Source organism: Formica exsecta, unplaced genomic scaffold (genome assembly GCF_003651465.1).
Source record: "Formica exsecta isolate Colony F162 unplaced genomic scaffold, ASM365146v1 scaffold174, whole genome shotgun sequence".
NCBI lineage: Eukaryota > Metazoa > Arthropoda > Insecta > Hymenoptera > Formicidae > Formica > Formica exsecta.
In genome coordinates this window covers 39,109-51,560 of record NW_021849056.1, presented here as the reverse complement: position 1 = coordinate 51,560, position 12,452 = coordinate 39,109, and the positions used below count along the sequence as shown (strand labels likewise).

Genomic DNA, 12,452 nt, shown 5'->3' with positions numbered 1-12,452 from the left:
TCGGGATGCTTGAATTTATAAACATTATAAACAAATAGCGTCTCGCACTATTGCACGTGCGGTCTGAACAGTGGGAATTTTTTGAGCGGTATGAAATGGGGGGGGGGGTATATGGCGCGACTGTGATACCTAATCCATTTCTGTAAGAAGCGGTGTTGATGTCAGGCTGCTCGAATTTATATGCATTATAAACAAATAGCGTCTCGCAAGATTGCACGTGCGGTCTGTACGGTGGGATTTTTGCAAATCCCAGTCGACTCCTTTAATTTTTCCATCGCTTACATATCTATCTTATATGCGAGGAAGAGAAGCGAAAGAAATAAACATTTTTTTTCTTTTTCATTTTAACACATTTATTTATGTTAAAATACATCACCTTGTCTCAAGGTTTTAGACAAAAGTTCATCCACAGCATACGCTAATAGTTCGCAATCTATGATAGACGTTTTATCAAAAACATTGCGCAAGATTTGAACAGCATTATCTCTCTCGGCACTAAACATATTACCTTGCAAATTAACGACAAATCGATCGAAACTCTCATTTACGGCTTCTAAATTCTCACACAGCTTCAAATATTCGTGATTAACACAGTATTCGAGTTCAAACAAAAAAAATATAGTTGATGGTTTCATGTACAAGCAAGAATCGCGTAACGTAAGTTTTACAACACTCGCATCGTGTATTTTAACAATCTCAATTGTTAAATCGTTAATCCATATTGGTGTATGATTAGGCGTTTGTACAAGTCGTTCAACGTCCGCTCGTTTCAGCATTAGCGATTCCCATGTTCCAATAGGTAATACGATTTGATTGCCTCATTTATCGCCAAGATGTAATTCTACGTAAGATGTGATTCCACGCTGTGATTCAACGCTGATTCCAATATCCAAGTATTTATACGCAGTGCGCGTCAAAGCAAATCTGCGTACCAAAATACGTGGTATACAACGAGGTTTACCGTGTCTGAAAAAATACGATTAAATATGAAATAGCATGGATAAAAACATATATGAAAATGTTACGTCCATACTCGAATGAAAGGAAAGTCAGCTGGAGGGCGTAACCTAGTTTTCTCTTAGACACACGCTAGACGATGCGTGTCCTAGAGTCGAGTGAACAGACCAGGGCTCCAGATTCGGTCAACGACCTTAAGGGTCGCTCTTACTCTATCGAAAGGGCCGTTCGCTCGGCGGTCCGGTAATATTTCAGAGAAGGGGTTAAAAGAACTAAAGAAGAGAAGCCCGAATAGGGAAGTTAGTTAAGATTGAAACGTAAATGATTGAAGTTATTAATTGATTTATTATAATTAATAATCCAAGAATTATTTCAAATGTACTGTTACGTCAAGATTCAATGGAAGGGAGAGTCAGCGGGAGGACGTAACTTACTTATCTCTAGGCAAACGCTAGACGATGCGTGTCCTAGAGTCGAACGAACAATACAGGGCCTTAGACAGGTCAACGACCGGAAGAGTCGCTCTTACTCTGTCCACGGGCCGTTCGGTCGGCGGTCCCTTTTTTGGTAAAGAAACTGAATCCTTATTACCTGGGACGGGACCCTGTGCGATTTCATGTAACGGGAAGGAAGTCGGGTTAATAAATTGCTCGAATTTTAAAATCTAGCTTTACATTTATTCAAAAATAATAAAACGAATAATTTTAAAAGATACAATTTAATAATGAATCATCTGATTCGGACGTCAACCGGAATTAAGCGGGGAAACTAAAATTTAAACTCCGGTTGGTAATTTACAATAATATGTTTAGAAAAATTATTTACAATAAATGTGTGAGGGTTGGACGGTAGAGGGAGAGAAGGGGAGGAGGATTATTAAAGGTCCTGGAATTGCACGGTGGAGGGGGAAGGGAACTTCATCCAAAAACCTCGATGGGGACGACTAATGGAAAAGGGCAACCCGGGCCAAAAAATGGAATTATGGAACCGGGCGGACTGGTACGAAGGATATAGTAGAATTGATCGAGGTCCACTATATCTGGACCGACACAATAATCCTCGTCTGTAAGAGGGACAGGATAAGGGGGAAATTGATTTAGGAGGTACCTGTACCAGGCTTCTCTGTCCTGGTCTTCGAAAAAGGACTCCGACTCTCCTTCGGGATCGGAAGGTTCAGGTTTTAAATCTTCCGGTTCTGTTTTGAGATCGGGACACTCTTCTACGAAGTCCCGAAGGGTTTCTTCGAAAACGCGCGACTTTTCTGAGAGATCGGGCGATTCGAGGGGTAAGAAGGAGGGAGGAGTGGGAATTCGCGAGGGTTGAGGTTCGAGTGATGGCGAGTAGTCGAAGAGGGGAGGGGGAGTAGGATTCCTCGGCTGTTGCTGGAAATCAGCAAAAGCGGGCGAATATCCGGAAGGAGAAGGGGGACCAAGGTTTTCCAGATGTTGCGGAGATTCAGAGAAGGTAGGTGGATGTTCAGGGGGAGAAGGAGGAGTAAGATTTGCTAACTGTTGAGGGGATACAGGGAAGGTAGGCGACGGGGAACGCTCGGGGGAAGAGACGGGTGAATAAGAGGGGGGAGAATAATGAGGAGAGGAAGGTGGAGGGCAAGGTGGTAAGTTATGTATTTTATGTGTACGTTTTTGTTTATTGTATATTTTAATTAGTCGATGAGCTTTTTGGTTAAAGGAGTCCTTATCTAAGTTAAATTTCTTATAGTCTACTGTGTAGTTAGGGTCCGCAGCCGCCCGAGCCAATTCTTTTCTTAGTTGCCTATTCTGTCGGTTTCGCGACGCTTTGATGGTCGCGCGCGTAGGTTGATTTAATGTTTCCACTAAGGAAAGGGGGCCGTGATGAGTAATGATAATAATGAAATCGATAGTGAATAGATTCTTAATTCACGAAATAATTCTTGGAAGTTTTTCTTTAATTGATTGAATAATTCTAGTTTTCAAGTCCGGATAATAAAGAAGGTTTAATTTTTATATTTCTATATGAAAGTTTTTGGACGATCTGGGAGTATATATATATATATATATATATATATATATATAAAGGTGACAAATGTAATCGGGAGTCACTCCGCGAGATACAGGTAACTCTCGATGACGGACTAGGAGTCAGGAGTCGCTTTGTAAAATTCAGGTATCTCGTGATGACCGTCAGCAAATCAAAAGTTACTCTGTGAAATACAGATAACTCGTGACGATTGGTGGCAAGTCGGGAGTCACGCTGCAAAATGCAGGTAACTCGTGATGGCTAAGGTAAAGTAGAAAAAAAAAGGAGATTCGAGGTAATATTTCAAAGGAAGAAGAATGAGGATTAAGTAAGAGAAAGTTATACAAAGAGACAATCGAAATCTAAGTACGAAGCATCGAAATGAGATACTGATTGATCCAAGAATTATTTCAGAATGCAAGACGTAAGATAATAATAATAATAATAATATAAACAAAAGGAAAGGATAAAAATTGAAGTTGTTCAACCCACTTACTACTTGAGAATGCGTTGATACTTGTAGTTCGGTTACTAAGTGTGGTTCGGTTCCAGCTGTCGTGGCTGATCAGAATGGGCTCGGCAATGATGGCTCGGGAACCCGGTCTATTGTGTCGCTGGTTTAAACACCTCGGCTTGCTGGCACTTAACACTTATCACTAAATCTTTCACTTTAGTTTGAACTCGGTCTCTGCACAACTTAAAGTCGCGGAAAAACTTGCCCTCCGAGCTGACTACTATCTGAGTAGTGAGTCGGTTGAAGAACGAAAACGGAATGAATTTTCGAGCGAGGATTTCGCGTATCCACGAGTCTTAGCGTCTCTCCACGTACCCTCTCCATTAGGCAATCAGAATTCTTTTTTAACAAATCAAATCTTTACTATTTACCCCTCTCATGAGTAGGAGGTGCTACTCTTCCAGAAGAAGGTCCAGAAATTGCGCCTATTGGTGTAGGTTTTCGTTTTTAGAAGTTAAGTCCAGCTTATTGGAGAGTCCGTTATGATCTGCTAAGTTGACATTTTTATTATTCCCGCTAAAATTTATCTCAAACAGATAACACAAGAGGGTGGTCTGGCAGGCGAGCGCGCGGTGTTAAGTATTGCGAGTTCTGCTTACGGATTTTGGTTTCATCTGTAAACCATCGTCCGTGTCCCTCTCCTTGTTCTTTGTTTTAAACCCTTAAGCCCGTCGCGCGGACCTTAGAGTTGAATATTTCATTCATATGTTTGTTTTCCGTACGCACATGGTCTAGATTTCTAGCGTTCGAGGGTCTCTTATCTTTGTTTAAAATTTTCGAATCTTTGACGTGGGTTTTAGTCCCGGAATATTTATTGATCCGTCTCATAGTTAAAAAATTGTATCGTTCTAAAAGATTAGTCTCGCCTGCTAGATATCTCCTTGTTTATTGTTTACGTCGTGTGCAGAAAGGTTCCAGAGCGTAATTTTTTATATCAGTGAAAGAGTTCTATGAAAGAAAAGAATCGTGGAGTCCACCGGATGTAACAGCTGCAATCTTTTATCAACGGTGTTGGGCCGTCGATGTGCGTTCGCTGCTACGGTTGATTGTAATGTTTCTAACAGCGACGATATTGTTGAACCTCCAAATCCGTCTTTATATGTTGCGGAAGCTTGTCCCACAAGTAGTGGACGTGATCGCCGCACATTCGCAGCAGAATGACTTTCGGCACAAATTGTAACTGTTCGGCGCTCAAATCGCAAATATCGGAAGGTCTCGACAGCAGGACGAACATTTTTGTTACTGAACGATTCGCGATTCCGCGCATCTATAAATAGGCGTTCGATCCAGCATTCCTCAGTCGACAGTGTGAAAATGAGATTCTCGTGCGACAACCTTTGGCGATACGCGTAACGAATTGCGACGACAGATTACGATCGATGGGGGACAACGCGGAGATGCGCAAGCATGGTACGATGCTACCTACTACTATACGCGCGATCGTTTGTGGCCCCTCGAATTGCGGTAAAACCAACGTTCTGATAAGCCTGCTGGAAAGTCCGCACGGTGTACGTTTCGAAAACGTGTACGTGTACTCAAAGTCGTTGCAACAGCCGAAATATCGATATCTGGAGAATTTGCTGACATCGATCGACGAAATCGGCTACTTCACGTTCTCCAACAACAGTGACGTCATTCCGCCGAGCGAGGCGCGTCCAAACTCGATCTTCGTGTTCGATGACGTGGCATGCGATAAGCAAGATGCGGTGAGAGAGTACTTTTCAATGGGTCGGCACGGCGCTCAAATCGCAAATATCGGAAGGTCTCGACAGCAGGACGAACATTTTTGTTACTGAGCGATTCGCGGTTCCGCGCACCTATAAATAGGCGTTCGATCCAGCATTCCTCAGTCGACGGTGTGAAAAAATGAGATTCGTGCGACAACCTTTGGCGACACGCGTAACGAATTGCGACGACAGATTACGATCGATGGGGGACAACGCGGAGATGCGCAAGCATGGTACGATGCTACCTACTACTATACGCGCGATCGTTTGTGGCCCCTCGAATTGCGGTAAAACCAACGTTCTGATAAGCCTGCTGGAAAGTCCGCACGGTGTACGTTTCGAAAACGTGTACGTGTACTCAAAGTCGTTGCAACAGCCGAAATATCGATATCTGGAGAATTTGTTGACATTGATCGACGAAATCGGCTACTTCACATTCTCCAACCGACGAAATCGGCTACTTCACATTCTCCAACAACAGTGAAGTCATTCCGCCGAGCGAGGTGCGTCCAAACTCGATCTTCGTGTTCGATGACGTGGCATGCGATAAGCAAGATGCTGTGAGAGAGTACTTCTTAATGGGTCGGCACACGAGCGTTGACTGCTTTTATTTCTGTCAGACGTACGCAAGAATACCTAAACATCTGATACGCGACAACGCGAACCTGCTGATCCTGTTCAAACAGGATGGTACCAATCTGAAACATGTGTACAACGATCACGTGAATACCGATATGCCGTACGATGAATTTTGCGCGTTGTATCGCGATTGTTGGCAGCGCAAGTACGGATTCGTAGTGATAGACAAAGACAGCTCGCTCAACGATGTTTGATACAGAAAAGGATTTAACGTGTTTGCGATACCGCAAAACGATTAGTCGTTGCCGATACTTCGTCGGCGTGAAACGTAAGAGAGATCGACATTTTTGCTTTTCCGCGATGGCTGCGATCGATAAGAGCGGAATATTCGCAAGCACGAGAAGATTGCGAGGGCAATTGTAAAAACTAGCGAATCGATTCGCAAGAAACCTCGCGCTTTGAAGACCGGTAAGATCGAGGAGGATATCGTGTTGGACAGGCACTTTAGATCTCTCATCGGACCGCTACAAAAGATCGTCGACAACTCTAGCTCAATCGCGGTGAAGAACGAGCCTGGGAGTAACACTGACGCGGGGATCGAAGCGTTATCCATCCCGAAGCGTGAGAAAGAGGAAGAGGAGGAGGAGGAGAAGGAGAAGGAGGAGGAGGAGGAGGATGCGACACCGAAAAAGAGAAAACGATCCGACGCCTGGTCGGATCGCTCACCGGCATCGCATAAATCAAAACAATCGGACGCTCTACTGGATGTACCGGCGATAACCTCTACACCGTCTGCGACAGTGAGAACCATACAACCTACGATACCCGAATTATTCGCGAGCCAGGATGTTTTTGAAACCACGGACGACTCGCTCGTGACATCCGTTCGAAATCAGTTGCAAACGCCAGAAGTTCAAGAAACGTTGCGAGATCAGTTAGGTCCACTGGGTCAAAGGTACATCTGGCCTGTCCTGAGTGGCGATCAAGAGAACGGTATAGACAACGTGTACGGTGTTTATCTCGACAAGAATGGAATGATGTTTGGTAATAAATTTTTTGACGTGGACAACGCGGATAGCATAATTATCGACGGCATACGATACGTCGGCAAACCTGGTCTTTACGAGTTGATCTTCAAGAAATTCCCCGATGACGTTATCTATACGGAAGATGATAAGCAAACGTACAAGAGCATGCTGTTGACGACGAGCGCGCATAAACGCAATCACGATGCGCATGGTCGATTACTAAGCAACAGGGGATACAAGTACAAAGAAATAATCCCAAAGTTGATACCGATCGAACCCAAGAAAAAGAAATCTGGACAGGGATTATTCGTGCCTCGCGAAATGATGCTAACCAACAACAAGATCGACTACGTGCACTGGGACGATCCCAACGAGCTGGTGGATCGTCTACGATTGCTCGATGCTTTGCACCAAGCGGGCCACAACGACAATGAAATCCTGTCGATCATCGAGGAACTTCGCGAAGTTGGCATTATTATAAATTAAACGGTATTATTATTATAAATTAAACGTCTGATAAACGAGCTTCGGCGTGCGAATATCGCTAGATTAGAAACGCTAACAAACGACAACGAAACGCCAACGAACGACAACGAAACGCCAACGAAACGCTAATGAACGACAACGAAACGCCAACGAACGACAACGAAACGCCAACAAAACGCCAACGAACGACAACGAAACGCCAACAAAACGCCAACGAACGACAACGAAACGCCAACGAACAACAATGGACAGTAACAAACGGGTCAAGAATGGCTACGAACAGCTGACGAACAACAACGAACGACAACGAACGGTTCAAAAACGGTTATCGGACGGTTATCTAACAGCTCAGGAACGGGTCAGGAACGGCTACGAACGAATCAGGAACGGCTACCAGACGGGTCAGGAACGGCTACGAACGGCTATCGAACGGCAACGAATGGTAGCGGATGATAAAGAACGGCTATTGAATGACAATAAATGGAAATAAACGGCTATTGAACGGTTAAAAAAAAAGTTAGAGATATAAATCATAATGTAATTTCTTTGTACATATTATTACGCGCCGACCAGTTGCACAGCTAAAAACATGACATCGTTAAAATCCGATGGACGTAAAAATATCGAGAAACTACGACTCGTCGAGGAACTGCATGCTCCGGCGAAAAGAAATTTTTTTCGAAGGCATGTCATAGTACGGGGATACGATGACTTGTGGCAAGCTGACATCGTCGAGATGCGTCCGTACTCACGTTTTAACAGAGGCCATCACTACATACTTACCGTCACCGATGTGCTGAGCAAGTACGCGTGGGCCGTACCGCTCAAGAATAAAGGCGGAAGTGAGACGGCTGATGCTATCGCTGAAATAATTCGAGATAGCAAGAGGTACCCGAAAAACATGCAAACCGATATGGGGAAGGAATTTCGACGAAACATCGACGTACAACGTCTCATGAGAAAACACGACATCAATCATTATTCCACGTATTCGATGTTGAAGGCATCGATCGTCGAACGATTCAATCGCACGTTAAAGAACGACATGTGGAAGATGTTTACGCTGAACGGAACTTACAATGGGTTGACGCGTTGCCGCGACTCGTGTCGGATTACAACGCGCGCAAGCATCGAACGATTGGTATGCAACCCGTCGATGTTATCCCCGCGATCGCTGAAAGACTCTTAGCTACGGTGTACAGCGCAATAAAAATCGCGGGTCCGGCAAAGTTCAAAGTAAGTAACCTGGTACGCGTTAGCAAGTACAAGACGATTGTTACGTCCAGACTCGGGGAAGGATGAGTCGACGGAAGGGCGCAACAACTATCTTTATTTATTTAATAATAAAAAAAAAGACATGTGTGCGTGTGTGAGTGAGGTAGGAAGTAAGGATCATGGAGAGAGAGTGAAAGGAGATTTGAATTTAATTCAATTTAGTCTTGATAGGACGAAGGTGATTCTAAATCAGGTAGTTCTTCGCAGAACTCCTGAATGGCTTTTTCGAAATCGTCTGATTCCGAAAATTGCGGAGGAAAAGGGGGTGGATTATTTAAGAGGACTGTGGATAATGACGAGAATGATCTCGGGGAAGAAGGCGGTTCGGGGGAATAAACTGGGGAGTAGCTGGGAGAGAAATAGTAAGGGGAAAGGGGGGAGGTTGTGACTGTGCTGGATTGTGAGCTTGGGTGATGTGAGCCTTACTCCTAAATCTTTTTAATTTAACGATGAGAATTGCGAACGGTCGCGTCAACGCCTTCCGAGTCCTGCGATGGACTAGGTTCATGGGCCGATATATATATATTTTTCCAGATCTGGTTCTCACTACGAAACCAGTGTAAATAATAAGGTTTCAGTCGCGTATATACGTAATAATTGAATAGTTGAAGCTTACTTTTTGCTGTTGATTCGATAATGATGAAAGACTAGTCTCGTGGTGCGTTCGGACCTTCGGTTGATGAATGCAAATGGTGGTGAGACGCCGTTGGAAGACACTAGTTTTCTCAACTAACTCGCGAGTCACAACACGGAGCAAGAGTACTCAGATTGAAAGTTGCAAAATAATAGAGACTGATGTGTTCGCGAGTTCTCCTTTTTAATTTCCTTTTTGGGGCGTATTCTAATTCTAAGAGTGGGAATCTTCCAAAACTTCGACGAATTGAATTTGCGCATAAGTGGGAATTTTTCCTCACCAATCGACGATTGTTGCCGACACTTCGCGGAAGGAAGGAATCGTGGAATCGCCAGGACGTAACACGATCTTCGAGAAGGGTTACACACCAAATTGGACAACCGAGGTGTTTAAGATCGTTAAAGTGCAGCGTATTAATCCCGTAACCTATCTACTCAAGGACTATCGCGGAAAATCCATCGCTGGAGCGTTCTACGAATACGAGTTGCATCGCGTGACTTATCCGGACGTGTATCTCGTGGAGAAAGTACTGCAGGAGAAGTGACGAGGTTTACGTGAAATGGGTGGGATTCGATGGATCGCACAACTCTTGGATACACAAGGACAATGTGGTTTAATTCATACAAACTGTATTTTATTTTTAACATATGAAAAATATGAAATACATTTAAAGTATCTGAAATATGTAAAATATAAAAATATAATATATGTAAGATGTATACAGTGTTACGTCCGGACTCAATGAAAGGAAGAGTCAGCGGGAGGGCGTAACTTACTTATCTGTAGATAAACGCTAGACGATGCGTGTCCTAGAGTCGAACGAACAATACAGGGTCTTAGACAGGTCAACGACAGGGAGGGTTGCTCTTACTCTGTCGAAGGGCCGTTCGGTCGGCGGTCTCTTTTTTGGTAAAGGAACTGAATCCTTATTACCCGGGACGGGACCCTGTGCGATTTTGGGTAACGGGAAGGAAGTTGGGTTAATAAATTACTCGAATTTAAAATTTAACTTTACATTTATTCAAAAATTGGAAATGAATGATTTAAAAAAAAAGAAAGATAAAATTCAACGAAGGAACATTTAATTCGATTTTTAAAATCTTATTTATAAAAATACATTTTCTTAAATTCTAAAGTGTACTTGTGTTTGTGTGCGTGAATGTAGGTGAAGGAAAATTATATTCTCGCGGGTGTTACAATAAATGCGGAGGACATCAACCGGAATTAAAAGGGAAACTAAAATTTAAATTCCGGTTGGAAATTTACAATAAATAGTTCAAATAAAAAAAAATTATAAAAAATATATTATTAGAGAAATTAAAGTTGGACGGTAGGGATAAAAGAGGAGGAGGACTATTAAAGGTCTTGGAGTTGCACCGTGGAGGGAGAAGGGAATTTCATCCAAAAGACCTCAATAGGGACGGCTAAAGGAAAAGAGCAGCCGGGGACAAAAGAAGGAATAATGGAGCCAGGTGGACTGGTTTGAAGGATATAGTGAAATTGATCGAGGTCCACTATATATGGTCCGACGCGATAATCCTCGTCTGTAAGAGGCACAGGATAAGCAGGAAATTGGCTTAGGAGGTACCTGTACCAGGCTTCCCTGTCCTGGTCTTCGAAAAAGGACTCCCATTCTCCTTCGGGATCGAAAGGTTCAGGTTTTAAATCTTCCGGTTCTGTTTTGAGATCGGGACACTCTATCGTGAAATTGATCGAGGTCCACTTTATCTGGACCGACGCGATAATCCTCGTCTGTAAGAGGCACAGGATAAGCAGGAAATTGGCTTAGGAGGTACCTGTACCAGGCTTCTCTGTCCTGGTCTTCGAAAAAGGACTCCGACTCTCCTTCGGGATCGGAAGATTCCGATTTAAAATCTTCCGGTTCCTCTTTGAGATGGGGACACTCTTCTACGAAGTCCTGAAGGGCTTCTTCGAAAACGCGCGACTCTTCTGAGAGATCGGGCAATTCGAGGGGTAAAGAGGAGGGAGGAGTAGGAATTCTAGTGGGTTGAGGTTCGAGAGAAGGTGAGTGAGAACGCTCGGGGGAAGAGACGGGGGAATAAGAAGGAGGTGAAAAATCGACAGAAAAACTAGGACAGTCAGAAGGGGGAGGGGGAGTGGGAATTCGCGAGGGTTGGGGTTCGAAAGAAGCTGAGTGAAAACGCTCAGGAGAAGAAATAGGAGAATAAGAAGGAGGGGAGGGAGCAGAAGAAGCGGGGCGAGGTTGTGTATCGTGTACTTGTATATTGTGTAAGTCTCGCTGAGTTAGCTTAAGTTTAGTGAAATTTTCAACAAAATTGGGGTCTACGGACGCTCGAGCCAATTCCTTCTTAAGCCGCCTATTGCGACGATTACGCGAGCATTTAGTTGCCGCTTGGGAAGATCGTTTTACTCTTTCCATTAAGGAATGATTCGTAAATAAGTAATAATAATAATAATAATATTGTGTGGTAGGAAGGAGATGTGAAATAATTCTTGTCGTTTCTATTTTAAGGATTATATCCGGATAATAAAAGTTGTTATTTAAATATCAGGTATATAAAAGTAGATGTGATATATATATAGTTTATTTATTAGTATATCTATTATATCTCCCTTTTATTATATAGTTAGGCGAGATGAAAGCCACAGAAAGGGACTGAATGAAATCGCGAGTCTCTCTATGAGATATACGTGTCCCTTGGTGAGGAGAAGGAAGCCACGGGTCGCTCAGCGAAATGCAGGTGACCCTCGGTGACGAGTAGGAAGTCACGGATCGCTCCGCGAAATGCAGGTGACCCTCGGTGACGAGTAGGAAGTCACGGATCGCTCCGCGAAATGCAGGTGACCCTCGGTGACGAGTAAGAAATCAGAGTCGCTTCGCAAAATGCAGGTGACCCTCGGTGAGAAGAGGGAAGTCACGGATCGCTCAGCGAAATGCAGGTGACCCTCGGTGACGAGTAGGAAGTCACGAGTCGCTCCGCAAAATGCAGGTGACCCTCGGTGAGAAGAAGGAAGTCACGGGTCGCTCAGCGAAATGCAGGTCACCCTCGGTGACGAGTAGGAAGGTGAAAGAAGAGACTTGAAGTAATGTTTTCGCGAAGGGGTTAAATTTATTATCCAAGAATCATTTCAGGAAAGAAGAAAAAAAAGGAAAATAATTAAAAGAGATGGGAAAATTTAATGACTTACTATTTATTGAGAGCGTTGTTAAACTAAACCACAAAAGGTTTGCGGGGCGAGAAGATCTTGGCTCGTGCTGTCAGGTTGGATGG

General features: G+C 43.7%; 2 protein-coding genes across 2 annotated transcripts in view; both read left to right on the top strand.

Moving 5' to 3' along the window:
- The window catches only part of LOC115233395, a 48,181-nt gene extending 40,892 nt beyond the window's left edge, over positions 1-7,289 (top strand). The window contains exons 11-16 of the mRNA XM_029803782.1: positions 3,856-3,902; positions 4,747-5,175; positions 5,297-5,544; positions 5,678-6,023; positions 6,222-6,396; positions 6,577-7,289. Coding sequence (XP_029659642.1) covers positions 3,856-3,902; positions 4,747-5,175; positions 5,297-5,544; positions 5,678-6,023; positions 6,222-6,396; positions 6,577-7,289 — 1,958 coding nt within the window. The remainder of the gene's footprint in view (positions 1-3,855; positions 3,903-4,746; positions 5,176-5,296; positions 5,545-5,677; positions 6,024-6,221; positions 6,397-6,576) is intronic.
- A 589-nt stretch (positions 7,290-7,878) lies between these two features.
- On the top strand, positions 7,879-8,478 carry LOC115233394. The gene has a single exon (XM_029803781.1). The coding sequence runs from the start codon at positions 7,879-7,881 to the stop codon at positions 8,476-8,478; it is 600 nt and encodes a 199-aa protein (XP_029659641.1).
- The last annotated feature ends 3,974 nt before the right edge of the window (positions 8,479-12,452 follow it).

Coding starts and splice junctions, on each gene's coding strand:
- LOC115233394 (XM_029803781.1), top strand. CDS start 7,879: ATGACATCGTTAAAATCCGATGGACGTAAAAATATCGAGAAACTACGA.